A 21,901-nucleotide genomic window follows, 5' to 3' on the forward strand; every position below is an offset into this window, starting at 1 on the left:
CTGTGTGGAGGGGAGAGGCATGGCCGTGGACGGGACCATTGCGGGGTTGTGGCGGTGGGGGGGTCCGGTTGGCTCCGCCGGGCTCCGCTCGGCGCCCATCGGCCGGGATGGACCTGGGGCCCCTGCGGAAGAGCTACCGGGGGGACGAGGAGGTGCGGACAAAGTGGGGGACGAATGGGGGGGGGCAATGGGCCCCTGGTCCGGGTGGGACCTGGGGCTGCTTTGACCCCCCCCGGGCTGGCCCGCGTCCTGGAGTGACCCACACACGTGCTGGTGGTGACCGTGGCTATAGGGTTCCCCCCCCGTGCTCATTGTGCCCCTGTATTGGGGTGCCCCCCCCCCGTGCTCATTGTGCCCCTGTATTGGGGTGCCCCCCCCCCCCCCGGTGCTCATTGTGCCCCTGTATTGGGGTGCCCCCCCCCCCCCGTGCTCATTGTGCCCCTGTATTGGGGTCCCCCCCCCCGTGCTCATTGTGCCCCTGTATTGGGGTCCCCCCCCCCCGTGCTCATTGTGCCCCTGTATTGGGGTGCCCCCCCGGTGCTCATTGTGCCCCTGTATTGGGGTGCTCCCCCCCCCCCGTGCTCATTGTGCCCCTGTATTGGGGTCCCCCCCCCCGTGCTCATTGTGCCCCTGTATTGGGGTCCCCCCCCCCGTGCTCATTGTGCCCCTGTATTGGGGTCCCCCCCCCCCGTGCTCATTGTGCCCCTGTATTGGGGTGCCCCCCCGGTGCTCATTGTGCCCCTGTATTGGGGTGCTCCCCCCCCCCCGTGCTCATTGTGCCCCTGTATTGGGGTCCCCCCCCCGTGCTCATTGTGCCCCTGTATTGGGGTGCCCCCCCGGTGCTCATTGTGCCCCTGTATTGGGGTGCCCCCCCCAAGACCCGGGGGTTCCCCCCCTTGCCCTGGAGCTGGGGTCACCCCATCCCCTGCATGGATCACCCGGGGTGGGGGGGGGACCCATGCCTTGGCCATGCCCTTGTCTCTGCTGTGCCCCCCCCCGGCGCAGTGCTGGCGGTGTCCCCAAAGGGTGCCCCCCCCCCTTCACCCTGTCCCCGGTGTCCCCAGGCCTTCGAGGAGCAGCACTTGGCCTCCCGTGACCCCATCGAGCAGTTCCGAGTCTGGTTCGAGGAGGCCGTGAGCTGCCCGGACATCGGGGAGGCCAACGCCATGTGCTTGGCGACCTGCACCAGGTGAGGGTGCGGAGGGGGGGTATGGGGGGGGGGGACACACACGGGACCTGCCCATTGGGACCTGGATGGGTTGGAGAGGGGAGAGCCTCAAGAGGAGCATCACCATCGTGGAGGGAGGGGATCGACCCCGTGCACCAAGGATGCGAGGCCATGGGGATGCTGCGAGGGCTGGAGCAGCTCTGCTCTGGAGCCAGGCTGAGAGAGCTGGGCTGGGGCAGCCTGGAGAAGAGAAGGCTCCTGAAGGGGAGACCTGAGAGCAGCTCCAGTGCCTGAAGGGGCTGCAGGAACCTGGAGAGGGGCTTGGGACAAGGGCCTGTAGGGGCAGGCCAAGGGGAATGGCTTGAACCTGCCCGAGGGGAGACTGAGCTGAGCTCTTAGGCAGAAGCTCTTCCCTGTGAGGGTGCTGAGGCGCTGGCACAGGGTGCCCAGAGAAGCTGTGGCTGCCCCATCCCTGGTAGTGCCCAAGGCCAGGTTGGACACAGGGGCTTGGAGCAAGCTGCTCTAGTGGAAGGGGTCCCTGCGCATGGCAGGGGTCGGAGCTGGAGGAGCTTTAAGGTCCCTTCCAAGCCAGCCCATTCCGTGGTGTTTCTATGATCCCCTCTGCAGGGACGGGAAGCCCTCGGCCCGCATGGTGCTGCTGAAGGGCTTCGGCCAGGATGGCTTCCGCTTCTTCACCAACCACGAGAGCCGCAAGGGGAAGGAGCTGGTGAGGCTGCAGCTATGGAGGATCCAAGGGGGCTGCTCCTGGGGAGGGAACACCGGGGCCGTGGCTCTCAGAGAGGGGAAGCAGCCCCAGGTTGGGTCCTGCCCCGCGCACCTTTGGGGTCCTCTGCTCGCTGACATCTTCTCCCCGTCGCATCCCAGGATACGAATCCCTTCGCCTCCCTGGTCTTCTACTGGGAGCCCCTCAACCGGCAGGTGAGCTGGGTTCCCCCCGGGATATGGGGAGCAGAGGGAGCACCCATAGGTCAGGCCCTCGGCACGTGGGTGCTCCACACGTGGGGTGGGATTTTGGGGCTCCCACTTGGATGGGGGGGATGAGATGTGATGGGATGGGGCAGTTCCTCCCTTGAGGTCCATGCGGCCCCGTTGATGGGATAGCGGTGCCCGGCACAGGTCCGGATCGAGGGCTCGGTGAAGCGGCTGCCGGAGGAGGAATCGGAGCGGTACTTCCATTCCCGTCCCAGGAGCAGCCAGCTCGGGGCTGTGGTCAGCCGGCAGAGCACCGTCATTCCGGACAGGGAGGTGAGCACCCAGCCCGCTCCCCATGGAACGGCCCCGGGAGCTCCGGCGCTTCCCTCCCGCTCACCCGCTTCCCCTGCAGTACCTAAGGAAGAGGAACGCGGAGCTGGAGGAGCGGTACCGGGATGCGCCGGTGCCGAAGCCGCCGTACTGGTGAGTGCTGGGGGCTGCGGCGCGGGGCTGGTGCCCGCTGGACCCCACTGAGCCCCGTGGTCCTGTGCCAGGGGGGGTTACATCCTGCGCCCGGACGTGGTGGAGTTCTGGCAGGGGCAAAGCAACCGCCTGCACGACCGCATCGTCTTCCGGCGGCTGCGGGACGGCTCCGAGCCGCTGGGTGCCATGAGCCACCGCGGCGAGGGCCCGTGGGTCTTCGAGCGCTTCGCGCCCTGATGTCCCCTGTCCATCGGGAGCGTTTTGTCTGGGCTTATCCCTTGGGAATGGGCTCGGAAGCTGCCCTGCGCCGTGCCCAGCGCTGGGGGGGTGATGTGTGTGTGTGTGTGGGGGGGCTATGCCCCAGCCCCATTGACCGGCTCCTTCCCCTGCTTAATTCATCACGTTCATGGTTGTGGATGGACCAAAACAGACCTCAGTGATCCCCCCCCCGACACCACTGCCTCGTGTTTAGAGCCCCGCAAGTGTGCAAGAACTGATTTAATTGTGCAATAACTTATTCAATCGTGGCATTAGCACCAGCCCTGCGCGTGGCTGTGCATTGCCACCACCGGACCCCATCTCCCTCTATAACCAGGGGACCCCAACCTGGGGGTTCCTCTCCCTGTTCCCCCCCCCCCAACCCCGCTCTCCAGCTGCTTGGCTAAGCTTGGCCATAATAAATCCCAATCACTGCAGCGCTGCGTGCTGGCTCTCGTTAATATTTACCCACACGGGGCCGGGCTGCGCTCTCCAGAGCCGGTGCAGCCGGGGGGTCCCGGCCCCATGGGGTGCTGCAGCCCTCGGTCCCCTGGGTCACGTCCTCCCATCGCATTCGCCCTCCCTGGCTCCGTGTTTGCTCTCCCGGTCACTGGCTCTCGGGGCAGGATCGTGCCCCATGGATGGGGATCCCATTGGGGTGGGTGGCAGGGAGAGGGGACAGTGGGGCCAACACGAGGCGGCAGCTCCGTGCCCAGATACCACGGGGATGGGCGCAGCCGAGCCTATGGGCACCGAATCGGTGCTGACACCTCCCTGCTCTCCCTCCCTTCCGTGTGGGGCAGGATCCTGTGGGGACAAAGAGCAGGCTGTGAGCCGGGGCAGAGCAAACAGAGCGAACCGGGGGGGTTGGGGGGGGGGGGTTGGACTCCGGCACTTGGCACCATCCGGCTTTTGTCATCGCTGGGAAGTGGCTGCTGCTGTTGACTTCAGGCTCGGCCGCACCCAGCGGCACAGGGGAGGGCACCCAGGGGTGGCAGCACCGGGGACGGGCACCCCCCCCCCCCCGCCGTGTCCCCCCTTCCGCAGGGTCAGGGCTTCCCGGTGGTGGCAGCTTCGGCTCTGCCAGGCTGGGGCTGGGGGGTCCCCTGAGCTCCCCCCCTGCCCCCCAAGGGGGCTTTGCTTCCACACCCCATTTATTAACAGTGGTGAATTATCAGCTTCCGACAACCCCGACAGCCCCGGCCTGGCTCTGGGTGCTTCCAGGACCAGGAAGTGATTCCCGATGTAAGCAGGAATCCGGCTCCTCCTGGGAAGCCCGGAGGCCCCATGGGGGCAGCTCAGGGGGCACTCTCCCCATAGGGTTGTTCCCTCTGTGTCACATCCCTCGTTTTGGGGGTGATCCTGGCAAGGACACGGCTCTGCATCACTGGCTCTGCCCGTGGCCACGCAGCCCCTTGGGCTTGGGCATGAGCCCCATGGACCCCCCCTGCAGGAGTGATGGGTAGGAGGGGATCGGGAATGGGATCGGAGCCGTGGTAGAACTGGGTGTGCGATGACTCCGGTGCTCCGTGGCAAGCAACCAGGGTGAGCATCCTTCATCCCAGTATGAACCAGTCAGTGCTCGGGGGTCTCCTCCAGTCCGGGAGCCTGGCTCTGCTTCCCAGTTCTCCCTCTGGCTGCAATTACTCAGGGTCTTTGCTTCTCCCTTCAATCAACACCGGTCATTCCCCCTTCCGAATCCCCTTGGGCCGGCATTCCTGGGAGGTGACGATGATCCAGGTCACTTCTCCTCCTGCTCGCCGCCGCCGCCGCAGAGGTTGGGATGCTCGGCCAGCGTCGCCCTCACTTTCTTCTTCTCCTTGAAGCGCCCCGAGTTGGAGACCTTGACGTGTTTGCCCTTGCTGCTCTTGTCCACCAGCTTCTCCAGCCGCGCCGCCAACCCGGGCGGCCCCTCCGGCCCCGGCCCTTCCTGGCTGGCACCGGCACCGGTGCCGGTACCGAAGCTGTCGGGGCTCTCGTACAGCACCGTGGGTGCCGCTTGCCGCTTGCGCAGGAACGTCAGCTTCCACCAGCCGTGGCTCTCGGCCATCGCCGCTACGCCCTGGGATGGAGACAGGGGATGGAATCCTTCCCGGGGTGTCCCTTGGCATTCCTGAGCCAAGGAGCGGGATGGACGAGGGATACGGGTTGCTGATCTGTGCCGTGTTTGCCAAAGGTGGTTCTCGCTCTGGCTGTGCTCATAGGGGACACAGGGCAGGAGGCGCCGGGAGGGATGCTCCTGGGATTTGGGCATTGCCAAGCTCCAGGGACACGCTCCCTGGATCTGCCACGGGAGTGGATAGGGAGGGAGCCCAGTGAGCAAACAGGAGCTGGGAAGCAGGAGGGAGCTGTGGAGGTGCCAGGGTCCCTGCTGGGGGTCCCTGCCCCACGCCCAGCCCTGCTGCAGAGGCCCCGGCTGCACCCCGGAAGGCTCCGGCAATCCAGGAAGGCTCCAGTGCCAAGTGTGGCTCCAGGGCAGGGACCAGGGAAGGCGGCTCCCGAGCAGAGGAGCCAAACGGGATCCCCTGCAGGAAGGGGATTCCCAGCGCCCCATCCCTGTCCCGGGGGCCAGCACGGCTCCATGACCCCACGGCACTCAGCTCCTCCCGGATGGTGCCTTCGGCATCGCTTTCAGGTGCCGGGATAAGGGGACAAGGACACCAAGACTGCGACCACCACCCCAGGTGGACACCGGTGCCCCCGGGGGCTCATGTGCTGTGTCTGTCCCCCCCCCCCCAGCTCCATGCCCCGTCCTGCCAGGGCCGGGTGGGATCTGTCCCCAAACCACGCACCGGGGCTGGCGCCGGGGATTCCCACATCCCGCTGCCCACCACGGACACCCCATTCCCGGTACCTGCACCTCCCGGTGTCCGCTGCAGCCGCCGGGCTCCGGGGGTGCCGGGATGGCTCCGGTTGGGTTCTGTACCTGCCGCTGCCCCGTTTGCTGCCGGTCAAGGTGAACCCGCGACCAAACCCCTCCTGCGTGAGCAAACAGCGGGGCCGGGCCAGGCCGGGGTTGAATATTCATGACGGGGGAACCCGGGGCTGAGCCCCGGCCCCGGCGGCTCCCGGCGCTGCCCGTGGCACCGGTTGCCCCTGCCCCGATGTGAGACGGGCACGGCGGCTGCACGCACGGAGCGCTGCGGGCAGCCGGGGGTTAAGGGCATGAGGAGGGAGCGGGCTCGGTGGGATCAGCCGAAACCAGCGGCTGCCAGACCGGTTCCTGCCTCCCGCTGCACCCGCCCGCCCCCGGCGCCCGCTGCCCCGCGGGCACGTCCCGTAGGGACACACAGGGATCCCCCCGCCTCGGGGTCCCGTGGGCATCCCGGGGTGGCTGCTCCCGGTGGAAACAGCAGCAAGAGCATCCCTGGGGGATGTGGGATCTGCTTCGGGTCCTCCCCTCTCGGCCGCAAAGGGGATGCAGGATCCCCTGGGGGTGGTTGGGGATCCTTGAGGGATCCGGGATCTGCTCTGGGTCCCTCCCTGCAGAGGCATCCCCAAGGGATGCAGGATCCCATGAAGGGCATCTGGGGACCCCGGAGGGATCTGGGGGACCCTCTGGGGGGATCTGGGGATCCCTATAGGACCTGTGACCTGCGTGGGCGCCCCCCAGGGATCCAGGCTCCGCGCTGGGGCACGCAGAGGTCTCTGTGGGATCTGCTTAGGATCAACCCCCGGGGATGCTCAAGGGACCCACGACCCCCTGAGGAGCGGGTGGGGACCCCACGGGGATCCCGGCCCCGTGCTGGGGGAGCCGGGACCTGCCCTGCGGGCACCCGGGCATTCCTATAGGATCTACCCCGGGATCAACCAGAGATGCGCTGCGCTGCACTGCGCACGCGCTCCCGCGGCCCGCTGCCTCCTCCTCTCCCGATTGGTCAGCGCTGCCTCCTCCCCCGCCCGATCTCAGCCAACCGGGGTGCCGGCGCGTGGCACTGTCGCTATGCCGCTCCCTTCTGATTGGTCCAACGGGGCGGAGTCCTTTCAACGGAACGCGTTTTGATTGGATGAAATACACAGCGCCGTGGCCGGGGATTGGCTGAGGCGGGGCGGAGATCGGGGAGTGAAGGGGGGGGGACAGCGGAACTGGAGCGGTGGCATCATGCAGGTGGGGACCGGGGCCGGGATCGGGATCGGGATCGGGATCGGGATCGGGATCGGGACCGGGACCGGGACCGGGGACAGGGATCGGGATCGGGACCGGGACCGGGAGCGGGGACAGGGACGGGGACAGCGGGGAAGGGGCCCTGGTCCAGCCCCAGCCGCGCTCCATCCGCCGCCTCTCGCCCCCCCGCAGGTCTCTCCCCAGGACTACCAGAACGTGCCCATCGACATCCAGACCGGGAAGCTCCTGGGTACGGGCACCCCCACAGGGTGGGATGGGGTCGGGGGGTTCTGTCACTCGTGTCCTCGGTGCCGTGCCGGGTTGATCCCCCCCTTTCCCCTCCAGCCCTTCCCGAAGCTTGGGAAGGAGCTGGGGCTTTATCCCTGTGTTGGGGATGGGGCACTCGGGGGGTGACCCCGTCGGGGTGAGCCGCCCCCCCAGCGCCCCTGTCCGTGCCGACCCCTGCACCGCAGACTGGCTGGTGGACAGGAGGCACTGCAACCTGAAATGGCAGAGCCAGGTCCTGGCCATCCGCGAGAAGATCAACGCGGCCATCCAGGACATGCCGGAGAACCAGGAGATAAAGCAGCTGCTGGATGGGGCCTGTGAGTGCGGCCTGGGGCCGGGGGGGACGACACCCCTGACAGAGACCCCAGTGACCGCATCCCTCCCTCCATCGCAGACCTGCACTACTTCCACTGCCTGAGGATCGTGGAGATCCTCAAGGGCACTGAGGCTTCCACCAAGAACCTCTTTGGGCGCTACTCGTCCCAGCGCATGAAGGTGAGCGTGGACCGCAGGGGCATGGGGTGATGGGCTGGTGTTCACTCATTGTCACCTTCTCCTTCCTCCTCAGGACTGGCAGGAGATCGTGTCCCTCTACGAGAAGGAGAACACCTACCTGGGTGAGGCAGCTCCGGAGGGAGCCCTTTGGAGGGGGTCAATGGGTGGCTTTCAGTCTCCAAACTGGGATGAAGATGGGGTGCGCAGGGGAAGGGGCAGGATGCGCTGGGCTGCCAAGTCCCCCCCTCTGCATGGCTGGGAAAGCAACCGAGGTGGCCGCAGCACCCTGAGGACCTCCTGGGTGTCTGGCCCTGGCTTTCAGCCCCTATTTCCCCCCCTTGTGCAGCCGAGCTCGCCAGCCTCCTGGTGCGCAGCATCAGCTACGAGATCCCGTCGCTGCGGAAGCAGATCGGCCGGTGCCAGCAGGCGCAGCAGGACTTTGTGCGCCGCGAGGAGGAATGCCAGCTGGGAGCAGCGGAGCTGCGGGAGCGCTTCTGCTCCTCCTGCAAGCAGTACGGCATCACCGTGAGTGAGCCCGCTGCTGTGCCCCAGTGCAGCCCCGGGCACCAGCATCGGGCTCTTCAGGATGTCCCCATGGAGCTGAGCGTGACCCCGCGATGCTCCTTCTTATGCGAGGAGAAGGGGAAGGCAGCACAGGGAGGTTTGGGCTGCTCTGTCCGCAGGGTGACAACGTGCGCCAGGAGCTGCTGGCCTTGGTGAAGGACCTGCCATCGCTGCTGTCTGAGGTGGGGACAGGAGCCAGCGCGCTCGCCGAGGCCATTGAGCTGTACCAGGCCTGCGTGGAGTTCGTGTGCGAGAGGTGGGTTTGGGGGTGCAGGGACCCCCCCCGCATGTCCCCTCCCCATGGGGCTCACCCTGAGGGACCCCGGTGGGGTTTTGGGGGTGCCGGGCACTGATGTCCCCATGGGGGCCGCCAGCCCTGCAGAGCTGGTGCTGCCCCTGCTGCGGTTCGTGGGGAGCAGGGGCAACGCCACCGTGTACGAGTGGAGGACGGGGCTGCGGCCGCTGCGCGTGGAGCGCCCGGAGCTGCAGGAGGAGCCGGAGCAGCCCAAAGAGGACTCGGTGCGTCCCGGCCGGGCTGCGGTGCAGGGGGTGGGAGCCCCATCCGGCTCTGCCCCCATTGGGGTCTCAGGGGCTCTCTTGTCCTTCTCCCCATAGATCGACTGGGGAGACTTCACCCTGGAGCCGGCTGCCGTGGGTGATGGTGCCGCTGCCAATGGGGGAGCCCAGAGCGAGGGGATCGACTGGGGGATCACCGTAGAGTCTGGTGCTCAGGTGTGATTTGTGCTCCTGGGGTCTGGCCCTGCTCCAGGGCTGGGCTGGGGACCTTGGGCTGTCCCCGGCATCCCCATCGCACACGGTGCCCGTCCTTCTGCAGCAGGATGATGGCATTGACTGGGGAGATGGGGAGAGCCAGGAGGTGCAGATCACGGTGCTGGAGGCAGGCACTGAGGGTGAGCACGGCTGCAAAGGGACATGGAGGGTCCAAATCACAGGATCCCAGAGTGGTTTGGGTTGAAGGGACCTTAAAGCTCCTCCTGCTCCAACCCCTGCCATGGGCAGGGACCCCTTCCACTGGAGCAGCTTGCTCCAAGCCCCTGTGTCCAACCTGGCCTTGAGCACTGCCAGGGATGGGGCAGCCAGAGCTTCTCTGGGCACACTCAAGGGCCCCAGCACCCTCAAAGGGAAGAGCTTCTGCCTTGTCTCCAACCTTAACTTCCCCTGTTTCAGTTTAAACCCATCACCCCTTGTCCTACCGCTGCCCCTCCACCTTCACTCCCCATGCAGGGCCCTGACCCCACTAAACAGTGCCATGGGGGTGATGCTGTACGGGACAAGTTGGGGTATGGGGTGTCTGAGCCATGCAGCTCCCTCCCCTGCTGCTTCCCTGCTCATCCCCAGTGCCCGAGGGGGTTGCCTGCGGCTCCAATGCCCTGACGCTGCTGGAACACACCGAGACCCGGAGCCAGTTCATCGACGAGCTCATGGAGGTGAGGACGCTGCAGGAGCTGGGTAAGGGGCACCACGATGCCATAGTGGAGTGTCCCCCCAACCCCTGTCCCCACAGCTGGAGCTGTTCCTGTCCCAGCGCCTGGAGGAGATGTCGGAAGAGGCCGACATCGTGGCCATGACCCAGTTCCAACTGGCCCCCGCTGTGCTCCAAGGCCAAACCAGCGCCCATGTGAGCTCGCTGCTGGCCACCACGCGGGCTCTGCTGGGCCAGCTCTGCACCCGCAGCATGCAGCACCTCTTCATGATCCTCGCCTCGCCCAGGTCCTCAATGGGGCCATAGGGATGGAGGCCAAAGGGAGCTGTCCCATGGTGGGGCTGGGGCTGATGGGGTCCTGGCTGTCCCCTGCAGGTACGTGGACCGTGTCAGTGAGCTGCTGCGGCAGAAGCTGAAGCAGGCGGAGCTGCTGCTGGCCAAGAAGGAGCTGATGGGGCAGAAGAGGCGGGAGGCGCTGGCGGAGCAGGGGGCACTGGAGCCCAAGCTGGACCGGCTGATGGAGAGGACCAAGGAGCTGCAGAAGCTGGTGAGGGAGGGAGGGAGGGGGGGAAGGAGACCCCACTGGGCCCCCCCTTTGTCCCCCACAGACGTTCATTCCTCTCTGCCTCTGTCTTGCAGATCGAAGCCGACGTCTCCAAGCGCTACAATGGGCGCCCAGTGAACCTGATGGGCATCTCCCTGTGAGAGAGGGGCAGAGGGGGTGTCCTGCTCCCCAACCACACCCCACACCCCCCCCCGCCACTCACAGCCTTGGGATGCTGGTAATGTGTCTATGGCCTCATTGAGGAGGTGGATGCTGCTGAATAAAGCCAAAACCCTTTTCCCACCCATTGCTCTGCACTCACTATAGGTGGGGAAGGGAGCCCCTCAGTCCCCTGGGTTTGGGTCTCGGTGGGGTTTGGGCTCTAGGGATGTGTGTGGGACATGGGGGGGACCCACAGGATAAGGCTGGACCCCCCCCTCCCGGGGCAGCTCCTGGGCGGGGCCTGCAGGATTGAGTGACGTCACTCAGTGACCACACCCCTCCTGACACCCCATTGGTCCGCGTGCTTCTCTTGTCCCGCCCCCTCTCACTGTACAGATGCTCATTGGTCGGGCTTTGCTGTAGGGCTGGACCCCCCATAGGGCGGGAGCAAGATGTGAGCATCCCTCCCTGCATCCCTCCCTCCATCCCTCTTTGCATCCCTCCTTGCATCCCTTTGTCTCTCCATCCACCCCTGCATCCTTTCCTGCTTCCCTCCATCCCTGTTTGCATCCCTTTGTCCCTCCATCCCCCTTGCCCCCTCTCAGCCAATTTTTGAGGTGCAGAACCCGGGTCCATGTTCTCCAGGGACCTCGACCAGCTCCTCCCACCCCCCTGAGTGCCACCCCCCGGCTCCTCCTGGGCTCTCACAGCCATGGGGTCAGCATGGCCAAGGGGCTCCATGGGGCTGGCAGGGTGCTGTGGGGTGGCCAGCAGGGATGTGGGGTGCCCCCCGGTGTGCCAGAGCCCCCGTTATCCCTGTGTCACTTGTGGGAGCCTTTGTGCTCCTGCTCTTTGTTCTCTGCTCCCTCCCTGGGGGCTGCCCGGGATGGGGATGGGGGACCCGGGGGTTGGGGACCGAGGGGGGGTGCTCCCGTCTGGGGGTTCCCGCAATTCCCCAGTTCCGCCGGGAGACGGCGCTGCAGGACAGCGGATACGCAGTCCCCGTAAGGGCGGGGCTAAGATGGGTTGGGCGTGGCCGTGCACCATATTAGGAGTGCGCCCGGTGAGGGGTGTGGCTATGCAAACGAGGCCTCCACCCTGCCAATAGAACACCGAGCGGCGGCGGTGGGAGGGAGCGGGGATGGAGCCTCCGTTATCCCATCCCATCCCATCCCATCTCATCCCATCTCATTCCATTCCATCCCATCCCATCTCATTCCATTCCATGCCATCCCATCCCATTCCATTCCATCCCATCTCATTCCATTCCATCCCATCCCATCTCATCCCATCTCATCCCATCCCATCCCATCCCATCCCATCTCATTCCATTCCATCCCATCTCATCCCATCCCATCCCATCCCATCCCATCCCACCCCGCTGTGGGTGTGCAGCCCTCGACTTTGGAGGTGTCAGCGAGGGACTGCCGCTTGGAGGGCTGCAGGACCCCAGACAAACGTTCACACCTTCAGCTTCTTCCCTGACAGTTGAGAGCTGATTCCCTCGCTTGGGAACGGGGCTGACCGGGAACAGGAGCAGGGATGTGGGAATGACTCAGGACCCCCCGTGTGTCTCCAAGACAACCGCTGCCCCTCCGGCACAACCTGTCCCGCGCAGCCCTCAGCTCCCAGCCGCTCGCCCTCCCGAGCAGCAGAAGGGGAAGCTGCTGCCAGGCAGAGGCAGACGGTGCTGCAGGGGCGAGGGATGGACAGAGCCACCCTGCCTGGGTACCCCTTCATGGCCCTGCACTGCTGCTCACCCCCAAAGCCCGTCCTGAGACCGGAAGGGCTCTGTTTAACGGAGGTCTCTCACTGGAGTCCAGACACCGCTTTCTTCCTGCTATTGGAAAACCAAGATGAAGAAACACAGGCACTGGGTGGTGCAGAAAGCCCCACACGGGCTCCTGCTTAACAGGCAGATCCCTCATCTGAGGCACCACAGCACCTCTGCACAGCCGGGGACCCCGAGCCCGCAGCAGGACTCACACACAGAGCTCCTGTCTGTGTTCGGGTTCTTGCAGGGAGCAGATGGAGGCTTCCCTCCTCTCCCACCTCCCCAGGCACAGAGAACCCCTGCCTGGCTGCAGGGGGGCAGCCGCCCTCCATGGAGATGCTGGATGTCAGAGAGGAGCACCACGTTCTGCCCACAGAGAGGAGGGGGAATGAGGCAGGAGCACCGTGAGGTGCCCACACTGCTAAGGGGACCCAGCAACAGCTCCTGTCACCTCCCAGCCAGCATCCTCGAAGGCAGAGTGGAGCAGTGCATCCTGTCCCTCCATCCAGCCCTCACCAATGCTCCACTCCTGCTGGCACCGATGCGCCCTGAAATCCCTGGGGCTCCATTCCAGAACTGAAAAGGAGCCTCCAAGGGGAGGTGGGTACGGCCAAACAAGGAAATGAAAAGGCAGCTATGCAGGAAACCGAGCCAGAGCCTGTATCATTACCTGGGATGTTTTGCATTTCAGATGGGCTTCTCAGAAAATTACTGCTTCCACAGCGGCTTCCTCTGGACCCGAGGCAGTGCAGGACCGGTATAAAAATCATCGCAGATCTTGACTCTCTCATCCACTCCGCTCGGCTCCTTCTCCTTCAGCAGCAAGTGAGTTGGAAGCTCCGAGCTGTGCCGGGGTTGGGGCTGCCTGTCCTGGGAATGGAAGTGGGGAGAAGGTTTGGTGTGGAGAGGGACTGGGTTTGGGCTGAGGGGACTCTTGGGCTCTTGGCTTGAAAAGAACTCCCCTGGGCCTGGTTCTTGGTGATGGAAAGGCTGCTCCTGCTGCTTCCAGAGCAGGTCGTTCCTGCCCGTGTGCCTGAGCTGCTGGGGGCTGTGCTAGCGCAGGGCTGGGAGCTGCTTCTGCTGGGAGAGGGAAGGGGAGAGCAGGGCTTGTGCAGAGAGAGGCTGGCACTGAGCTGAGCTGGCTGCTGGGCTTGGAGGTGCTGAGCGTGTGCTGGGCCAGGAGCTGCCTTGGCTTGCCCAGGCCTGGCTGCAGAGCTGCTGCTCCCGTGTCCCATCCTCTGCTTGCCCCTGCCCTGTGTCCAGGTGAAGCTCCAGCACCCAGACATGTCCTGCTGCAACCCGTGCGTGCCCTGCCAGCCCTGCGGCCCGACCCCGCTGGCCAACAGCTGCAATGAGTGCTGTGTCAGGCAGTGCCAGAGCTCCACCGTCGTCATTGAGCCTTCCCCCGTGGTGGTGACCCTGCCCGGCCCCATCCTCAGCTCCTTCCCTCAGAACACCGTTGTGGGCTCCTCCACCTCCGCTGCCGTTGGCAGCATCCTCAGCTGCGAGGGAGTGCCCATCAACTCCGGGGGCTTCGACCTCTCCTGCATCACCAACCGCTACTGCGGCACCAGGTGCAGACCCTGCTAAAGCTGCTGCAGACGCCCCACTGAAGGACACCAGGAACCCAGGAGATGGTAATGGACTGAGCACGGACATCCCGGCCATTGCTCTCAGAGGCACTGAGCATCCATGGCTCCACCTGCAAACGAAGGCAGAAAGAGGCATGCCTGGGCAGTCTGGAAACGTGGCCCTTTGTAACTTGCCTGTTCTCTCTCTCTCTCCTTTTTCTCTGTTGTCTTCTGCTCCCTGGGCTGTATTGACCTGCTAAGCCCCTTCAAAGGAGGGACCTGCTGCCCCTCTTCCCCTCAGGGGCAGGCAGACACCTGGTGCAAACTCCAGCCTGGCCAAGGGACATAGACCCCAAGGTCCTCTGGTGTTCCCTGCACCATGGCCCCGCTCAGAGGAGCTCCTTTCCCTCTTTCAACTCATTAAAGTTCTGCTGCATCCCAGCCTTGGCTTCTGTGTGGTCCTTCTGTCTCTGGATGCAATCCCCAGCTGCCAGAGAGAGCAGCATCACTCCGGGGAGATCTTGCAGGCACAAAGGAGAGGCATCGGCATTCCTGGAGGAAGGGAAGGGTGAGACACAGGCGCTGGGCTCTGTTCAAGACACTGAGGAAGATGTCCCTGGCTCCTATAGGGCCAGCAACCATCAACTTGCTCCTTTCCCGCACACAAATGCCCTCCTCAGCCTTTGAGAAAGGGATGGGTAGAGTCTTGTCTTCCACCCCCATTGCTCACCACACATCTCCCATCCTTTGCCTTCTCCAAACCTCAGCCCAAAAGGTGGAACTAAACACTGCGAGGGCTGCCTGGGATCCCACACCTCTGCCCCAAGGAGCCTTTCTCCTCCCATTACCCTGTAGTTAAAGCACTTGCTTGGTCAAACCAGGTTGTGAGCTGCCAGGCTCAAGGGGAGCCATGCACCTACATAGGCAGCTAGGAACCTAGACAGGCAGCTAGGAACCTAGACAGGCAGCTAGGAACCTAGACAGGCAGGTAGGAACCTACATAGGCAGGTAGGAACCTAGACAGGCAGCTAGGAACCTAGACAGGCAGGTAGGAACCTACATAAGCAGGTAGGAACCTAGACAGGCAGCTAGGAACCTAGACAGGCAGGTAGGAACCTACATAAGCAGGTAGGAACCTAGACAGGCAGCTAGGAACCTAGACAGGCAGGTAGGAACCTACATAGGCAGCTAGGAACCTACAGGCACTCCAGAGCTGGATTGGCAGTGCTCAGGCAGCACAGAACCCTCACGAGCCAGCCCCAGCAAGGCAAAAGGCTCCTTGGTGAACCGTGGCCTCCCAATGCACAGAGTCCACAATGGATCTCTCTGGGAAGGAGCTGAGGATGGGGCTGGGCACCAGCACAGGGGAAGGCTCAATGACAACCACACAGCGCTGGCACCGCCTGACACAGGGCTCACTGGAGCTGGTGGGCAGTGGGGCTCCCTGCACTGGTCATAGCAGGATGTGTCCCTTGAGAGAGGGTGGGTGAAAGCAGAGCATGGGGTTGGATGAGGAGCAGCCTGTCAATCCGCAATGCAAGGTACCCACTGTGTGAGGAGGCAGGGGCTGTACAGCAAAGCGCATGTAATTCCTCACCTTTGGATCTCAAGGACCCTGCAAAGAGCATCCAGGCCCAAGAAGGCTCCTGTCTAGTCCGGAGCTCAGAATCCACTTCATGGACTCCTCAGTATCCCTTCATACCAGACCTTTTCTCCACTTCCCACTTTCATTACAGGCAGCCCCACGCCTCATCACAGCCCTGAGCTGGGAGGTTCACTCAGGCAAGACCACATCCTGGAGGAAGAGACCACAGCTTCCAACTCTCCTGTTCCACAAGGAGTGAAGTAGATGAGTTAAGAACGGTCCTGGTCCCGCATCGCTCCAGGCCTTGAGAAATCCTTTGTGGAAGCAATAATTTCCTGGAAGGCTCATCTGAGTTGCAAAACATGCCAGCTAATGACATGGCCTGTGTTTGAGATTCCTGCCCTATTATCTTTTAATTCCTATGTTTATACCATGATCACTCCCCCATGGATATTTGCTTTGAGGACTGATGAGAATTCCAGGAATTCCCAGGACAGGATTATGTCATTGCTGTCATAATGTGGGTCCAAAGTGCAGCCCTTGCAGGCTGGAGGCATTGTTGTGGGGCACTCCTATGGGGTTGTTTTCAGCCCAGCTGGCAGGGAAAGCCAAGCTCCTTCCAGCTCTGCAGTCCTTGACCAGCCATCCTCCCATGTGTGAGGATAGGTTGGATGGAGTCGGGCAGCATGGTCAATAGTGTGGGATAATATGGAAAGGGGGATGCAGTAACCAAACCCACAAGCTTGATAGACAAGGGATAACAATAACCAAGCCTAAAAGTCTCCCATAGCAAATTGATGAGCCCTTAAGAAAATACAGGCACAGCTTTGGGGAAAGGCCACCTGGACTTTGCAACTGAGAAGAAGAGGAAAATGGGATGAACATATGGATTTGGGAAACTCAAGGAGAGCCTATGGGACTAACAAACAAATATCCTTTGCTGCTGCCCTGCTTCTCTCTTTATTTGGATAGGATAGGAACGTTGCTAGGACCAAAGGCTTTGTGCTTTGCCCTGGCATTGATGCCCTTTCTAAGGGCAAGGATGAGGGAATACAGCTCCCTCTTCCCATCCGGAACTGATGCGTGGTGTTGTTCTACAGCCTCCCGGTGTCCTTGTTCCCCCTTTCATGAGCTGTTTCATGAACTGCATTGATGAACCCTCTTGGCTTTGTGGCGAGTTCATGGAACCCTGGTGTCAGAGGAGACAACTTCTGGGTGAGGCAAGAGTGAACCATGCCCGGAGGCGGCGAGTCCCTGGGTACCAGGGTGTGCGGAAGGGTTGGGGTAAGGAGTGGCTGTCACCTCCGGTAGCTGCAGCGTTGCATTGGAACAGGCTGCATCCCTGCCACTGAGAGAGGGGTGCCCAGTGAAAACCAGCAGGTTTCAGCGCTGTACTGGGGCTTGAGCTGTGCCGGTCAAACTGGGCATGGGGTGGCCCCACAGCTCCCTCGAGACTGCTTTGACCTCCGGCTTCTTCACAGACCTCTTTGCCCTGGACTGTCCTCTTGTCCTTCCCTGCATCTGCTCTCATCCCACCTTCCCTCATCAGCCTGCTCTTCATCTGTCTGTTTCTGTCCTTCCCTCTCTCTCTATCTGTATGATGCTGACATCCTCTGGGAACAATTCTTCTTGTCATCTTTGATAGTTCCTGACTGCTTCTGCTCAAAAAGACCCATTTGGCCTGTTGCTGTTAGCTTTTGCCTTAAAAAAGAAGTGGTTTCTTGTTTGGTTTCTTTGCAAACAGGCTCAGATGCACAGCCATGATCTCGTGTATTCACAGGCAGTGGGACTCCACTTTGGGACTGGTACCGGTACTAACTCATGAACTACCTCAGCCCTGCATGTCTGGCTCTGAAGCACTGTGTGAGGTCCTATCTACCTGTGCCTCTGTGTGCTAGCCATGGACCCTAGACCAGGGGATGGAATGGAGGAGAAGGCAGCAGTGAAGCTGTCCCCAGGAATTATTGTCTCCTTATCCCTACCCCTGCCACCCTTTGGAGCCATCCTCTTCTTGAACGTGCTCCAGGGCCATCTGGGAAGAGATACAGCAAAGCTGCAAGGACTGATGGTCATTTGCTGTGCAGTAGTCAGGAATGTCTTCCTCGGCTCCAAGGGACACAGCACAGGAGGTAACTCAGTGCATTCCTTTGGGAATGAGGAAAAGTCATCTTTGCAACCAACATGAATTATCTCCAGGAAGCCACCTTTTCCCCTGAGCAGAGTGGAAGAGCTCCCACAGAAGGAAGGACTCTGAGGCCCCAGGCTTGGATGCAGCACAACTTTAATGAGGGTAAAGAAGAAAAGGAGGTGGCTCACAGGGAGCACCAGGGGCAACCACCAGGATGCGGTGCAGCTCCTGCAGGGTGTCCGTCTGCCTGTCCCTCACAGGGAGGGAGGGAGGCCAAGAGGTCCCCACTGGGCTGCTCCGGGAGGTGGGGACAGGAAAGGAATAGAGAGGACAGTGGGAGAAGGAAACAGCGCCGCGAAGCTCCATCTCCTGTCCGGATCCGTGATGTGGGGTCTTGGAGGTCCTTGACTGAGGATGCTGGCAGCAGCTTTAGCAGGGTCTGCAGCAGTAGCGGTTGGTGATGCAGGAGAGGTCGAAGCCCCCGGAGTTGATGGGCACTCCCTCGCAGCTGAGGATGCTGCCAACGGCAGCGGAGGTGGAGGAGCCCACAACGGTGTTCTGAGGGAAGGAGCTGAGGATGGGGCCGGGCAGGGTCACCACCACGGGGGAAGGCTCAATGACGACGGTGGAGCTCTGGCACTGCCTGACACAGCACTCATTGCAGCTGTTGGCCAGCGGGGTCGGGCCGCAGGGCTGGCAGGGCACGCACGGGTTGCAGCAGGACATGTCTGGGTGCTGGAGCTTCACCTGGACACAGGGCAGGGGCAAGCAGAGGATGGGACACGGCAGCAGCAGCTCTGCAGCCAGGCCTGGGCAAGCCAAGGCAGCTCCTGGCCCAGCGCACGCTCAGCACCTCCAAGCCCAGCAGCCAGCTCAGCTCAGTGCCAGCCTCTCTCTGCACAAGCCCTGCTCTCCCCTTCCCTCTCCCAGCAGAAGCAGCTCCCAGCCCTGCGCTAGCACAGCCCCCAGCAGCTCAGGCACACGGGCAGGAACGACCTGCTCTGGAAGCAGCAGCACAAGAGGCTTCGCACTCACCTGAATCCCAGGAGAAGGAGGCCAGAGAAGTGGATGAAGAGCAGAGACCTGGGCTGCCTTTTATAGTCGTCCTGCAGCGCCTCAGGCCCACGGGCACCTCTGTGGCAGCGCTCATTTCCTGACAAGCTCCCGGCAAACGCAAACCCTCCCAGGTAATGGCAGGGGCCGTGTCCCGGTTTCCGCCACTGCTGCCTTTTAATTTCCCGGCTCAGGTGCTTTGCCATAGGAAGGCTTCTGTGAGTGCCGGGGTGAGAAGCCCAAGGGTTTCCGGGCAGAAACACGTGAGCGCAGCAGAAGCCTCACATCAAGGGCTGGTGCATCCCGTGCAGGCAGGGGATGTGCTCCTGGCTCATTCCTGTGGGCTTGCTTGTGGCCACAACGTGGGAAATGGGCACCGCTCTGGTGCTCCTGTCCACGTGCGCAAGGACCCCCATGGGACAGGACACGGCACAGAGGTGCCCAGGGGACCAAAACGCAGCCTCTGCCTCCTGCAGCCTCCATTTCTTGCCTCGGGTACAGGAGAAGGACCAAGAAAGCCCGCCCACCTATGCAGACCCTGGAGCCTCACTCAATGCCCTTCTGATGCAGGGTTGCTGGTGACGGGGATGGGACGCAGGCTCCTCACGTCCAGGCCATTGCCAGATGCCCTCTGCAGCTCCTCTGCCTGGGGCTGCGTGAGGTGGGCTCTGAGCCCTTGCACCAAACAGGGATTGAACCGGAGGGGCAGGGCTCCGGGTGGTGATGTGCTGTGAGAGGCAGGACAGGCTCCCTGGGTCTCCAGGGGCAGCCACAGAGCTTTGAGTCCAGCTCCTGTGGGGATCAAGCCCCAGGACTTCCCGATCCCCCATCAAGAACAGTCTGAGGAGCTCCCAGCTGTGCCTGGGAAAGCCGGGAATTGTGGCTGAGGGGGAACCAGCCAAAGCCTGTGCTTTGGCATGAGCACATCAGGCAGAGTCCCCTTCACACACATAGAAACTTGTGCCACAGCCGCCCCGTCCACATCCCGCTGTGTGCTGAAAGCTGGAGCCATGAATGGAGGAGGGAAGTTGAGTCTGTGAGAAAGAGGAGGGATGGGGCGAAGGCGTTTTAAGGCTTTTTGCCCGTTTCTCACCATCCGGATCTGTTTCTCATTGTCAGTTGATGAAATGAACCTTGCCCAAATCAGGTCTGTGGTGCCCGTGAAGGGAGTTGGTAATAATCCCTCTGCCTGTATGTCAGCCCCTCACCTTTTCACCTGTCTTTCTCCTCCTGTCCTCCTGGGGAAGGAGAAGAGGAAAGCAGCAGGGTGGCTCTGGAAGCCGGCCGTGCTCCTCTGAGTCCTGCCCCAGTTACTGCCATGAGAAGTGCCAGCAGGCTTGGTCATTCCCATGCGCTCTTCCTGCTTTCCCCCTGGGCCACCACCAGCGCTCCCTTTCTCCTGCTGCTGTTTCCCTCAGAGGACCGCGGGCGATGATCTCAGGTGCTCTTTGCACTCGTGTACCTGGGCACGAGGTGCAGGGTCACAGCCGTGGGCAGAGCCGAGCCCAGCATCGCCCTTGGCACAGCCTCACATGGGCAAGTTCCCCCCCAGGAGCCTCGCGGGCAGGCGGCTGTGAAGGGGATGCGCTGTGCTGATGCCCTGCTTTGTGCTGCTCTTCCTGACTCTGCTGGCAAAGGTCTCACATCAGAGCCAGTGGCGGAGAGGAACCCTTGCTCCCTCGGCCGTCCCAGAGCTCCTCCATCTGCCTTTCGCCCCCAGGCACCCGTCCTTCGGGGCCGGTCTCTCCGGCCCATTCCCTCTCAACGTTGCCTTGCTGGGAGGACAAGGGGAACGTCTCTGGGCAGAGATGCAGCGAGGGAAGGGCTCACAGTCAGTGGCTGTGGGGGAGCCAGAGAGGTCAATCACAGCCCTGCGGGACAGTGTCTGAAGGAGGCCACAGGCAGCGTGTCCTGCCCTCCTGTCCCCTAGCAAGGAGGAAGGCTCCACTTGCAAACACATTTGTTTCCTGGCGGCAGATCTCGTTTCTCCCTGCACAGCTTTAGAGAGCATGTGGAGAGCAAAGGAGCACACAGAGCCAGAGGCTGGGATGCAACAGAGTTTAATGAGTCCAAAGAGGGAAACAAGATGCCTCGAGAGGAGCTCACAGTGAAAGGATCTCAACGGGCAGCCAGGAGTCAGTGCCCCATGGACGGATAGGGGTGGGCAGGCCCCCCTTAAGCTGTCTTTGGTGGGCCTCAAGGCTGCAGGGAGCAGGAAGCAAGAAAGGCAGAGGAGGGAAAGCAGAGAGTGGAGGAAGGGAATGAGAGGCAGTGGCCGTGTTTGGAGAGAGCCCAGGCTGGCCCCTTGCCCAGGGCTGACTCCCTTGGCAGGAGGAGTGGGGCACGCTCAGCCCCTCTCCACGCCACGGCCGCAGTCTCCGTCGGTCAGTCTGGCGTCATGTGCTGGGCTCGCGGGGCTCCTTGGCTGGGCTGTCAGCAGTGGCTTTAGCAGGGTCTGCAGCGGTAGCGGTTGGTGATGCAGGAGAGGTCGAAGCCCCCGGAGTTGATGGGCACTCCCTCGGCGCTGAGGATGCTGCCAACGGCAGCGGAGGTGGAGGAGCCCACAACGGTGTTCTGAGGGGAGGAGCTGAGGATGGGGCCGGGCAGGGTCACCACCACGGGGGAAGGCTCAATGACGACGGTGGAGCTCTGGCACTGCCTGACACAGCACTCATTGCAGCTGTTGGCCAGCGGGGTCGGGCCGCAGGGCTGGCAGGGCCGGCAGGGCTGGCACGGCTCGCACGTCTGGCACTTCTCAGGGCAGGACATGGCTCGGGGCTGCAGCTTCACCTGCGAGAGAGGGCAGGGAGGGAGCAGAGCACAGGGACCCGTGAGGAACAGCCTGCACAGACAGCCAGGGGAGCAGAAGGCACCTCTCGTGTGGGGACGTGGAGGCTGCGCAGGGGGAACAAGGGATCCTTTGCCTCAGCCCTGCCACACCTGCACAGAGCATCTCAGCACCAGTCTGCAGCCAAAGAGCCACCCCAGCCCACCCCGACGCTCTGCGCATGACAGACCGTCTCTGCTCTGCCCGCTCCCGCAGCCACCACCTCGGAGCACTAACACAGCACCGAGGAGCAGGCATCAGCTGAGGTGTCCCTGCAGGCTGCACCCTGTCCCATCGGAGGGGCTGGGTGAGGATGGGGGCTCCAGCTCACCTGGTTCCCAAGGAGAGGCTGGTGGCAGAAGAGCTGGAGAGAGTGACCCGTTGGGCTGGCTTTTATACTGACCCCACAGTGCCTCAGGCACAAAGGCAGGCACTGCACAGGCAGCCATTGTCCTGCACGTTCCTGATGAACGGAAACATCGCAGGTAATGACATGGGACGTGCTGCTCATTCCCTCCA

At 62.9% G+C, this 21,901-nt stretch overlaps 5 protein-coding genes and 1 pseudogene across 6 annotated transcripts; 3 read left to right on the forward strand and 3 right to left on the reverse strand.

Moving 5' to 3' along the window:
• Nucleotides 1–3,279, forward strand: PNPO (pyridoxamine 5'-phosphate oxidase). Its single transcript, XM_065699420.1, has 7 exons — nucleotides 1–152; nucleotides 1,065–1,189; nucleotides 1,796–1,895; nucleotides 2,054–2,107; nucleotides 2,306–2,434; nucleotides 2,514–2,584; nucleotides 2,656–3,279. Exons 1-7 carry the CDS (start codon nucleotides 108–110, stop codon nucleotides 2,819–2,821), a joined length of 690 nt encoding a protein of 229 aa, XP_065555492.1. The 5' UTR covers nucleotides 1–107; the 3' UTR covers nucleotides 2,822–3,279.
• On the reverse strand, nucleotides 3,052–6,003 carry PRR15L (proline rich 15 like). Its single transcript, XM_065699419.1, has 2 exons — nucleotides 5,697–6,003; nucleotides 3,052–4,904 (listed from the first exon to the last, which is right to left on the reverse strand). The coding sequence occupies exons 1-2, from the start codon at nucleotides 5,868–5,870 to the stop codon at nucleotides 4,584–4,586; spliced, it is 495 nt and encodes a 164-aa protein (XP_065555491.1). The 5' UTR covers nucleotides 5,871–6,003; the 3' UTR covers nucleotides 3,052–4,583.
• An 894-nt stretch (nucleotides 6,004–6,897) lies between these two features.
• On the forward strand, nucleotides 6,898–10,585 carry CDK5RAP3 (CDK5 regulatory subunit associated protein 3). Of its 2 annotated transcripts, none has more exons than XM_065698847.1 (14): nucleotides 6,898–6,950; nucleotides 7,140–7,197; nucleotides 7,421–7,552; nucleotides 7,630–7,730; nucleotides 7,804–7,852; nucleotides 8,077–8,255; nucleotides 8,414–8,550; nucleotides 8,669–8,813; nucleotides 8,910–9,026; nucleotides 9,130–9,205; nucleotides 9,654–9,742; nucleotides 9,820–10,025; nucleotides 10,114–10,285; nucleotides 10,378–10,585. In XM_065698847.1, the coding sequence occupies exons 1-14, from the start codon at nucleotides 6,945–6,947 to the stop codon at nucleotides 10,441–10,443; spliced, it is 1,533 nt and encodes a 510-aa protein (XP_065554919.1). In that variant the 5' UTR covers nucleotides 6,898–6,944; the 3' UTR covers nucleotides 10,444–10,585. The 2 variants fall into 2 exon arrangements, with proteins under 2 accessions (XP_065554919.1, XP_065554921.1); XM_065698849.1 differs by having other exon boundaries at nucleotides 9,133–9,205.
• A 2,324-nt stretch (nucleotides 10,586–12,909) lies between these two features.
• On the forward strand, nucleotides 12,910–13,830 carry LOC136023871 (feather keratin Cos1-1/Cos1-3/Cos2-1-like; annotated as a pseudogene).
• A 4,101-nt stretch (nucleotides 13,831–17,931) lies between these two features.
• Nucleotides 17,932–18,907, reverse strand: LOC136023974 (feather keratin Cos1-1/Cos1-3/Cos2-1). The gene is made up of 2 exons (XM_065698998.1): nucleotides 18,538–18,907; nucleotides 17,932–18,249 (listed from the first exon to the last, which is right to left on the reverse strand). The coding sequence occupies exon 2, from the start codon at nucleotides 18,226–18,228 to the stop codon at nucleotides 17,932–17,934; it is 297 nt and encodes a 98-aa protein (XP_065555070.1). The 5' UTR covers nucleotides 18,229–18,249; nucleotides 18,538–18,907.
• Nucleotides 18,908–20,599: 1,692 nt separating this feature from the next.
• Nucleotides 20,600–21,901, reverse strand: LOC136024023 (feather keratin Cos1-1/Cos1-3/Cos2-1-like). The gene is made up of 2 exons (XM_065699076.1): nucleotides 21,714–21,901; nucleotides 20,600–21,345 (listed from the first exon to the last, which is right to left on the reverse strand). Exons 1-2 carry the CDS (start codon nucleotides 21,891–21,893, stop codon nucleotides 21,001–21,003), a joined length of 525 nt encoding a protein of 174 aa, XP_065555148.1. The 5' UTR covers nucleotides 21,894–21,901; the 3' UTR covers nucleotides 20,600–21,000.

This window comes from Lathamus discolor, chromosome 20, assembly GCF_037157495.1.
Source record: "Lathamus discolor isolate bLatDis1 chromosome 20, bLatDis1.hap1, whole genome shotgun sequence".
NCBI classification, from domain to species: Eukaryota; Metazoa; Chordata; class Aves; order Psittaciformes; family Psittacidae; genus Lathamus; species Lathamus discolor.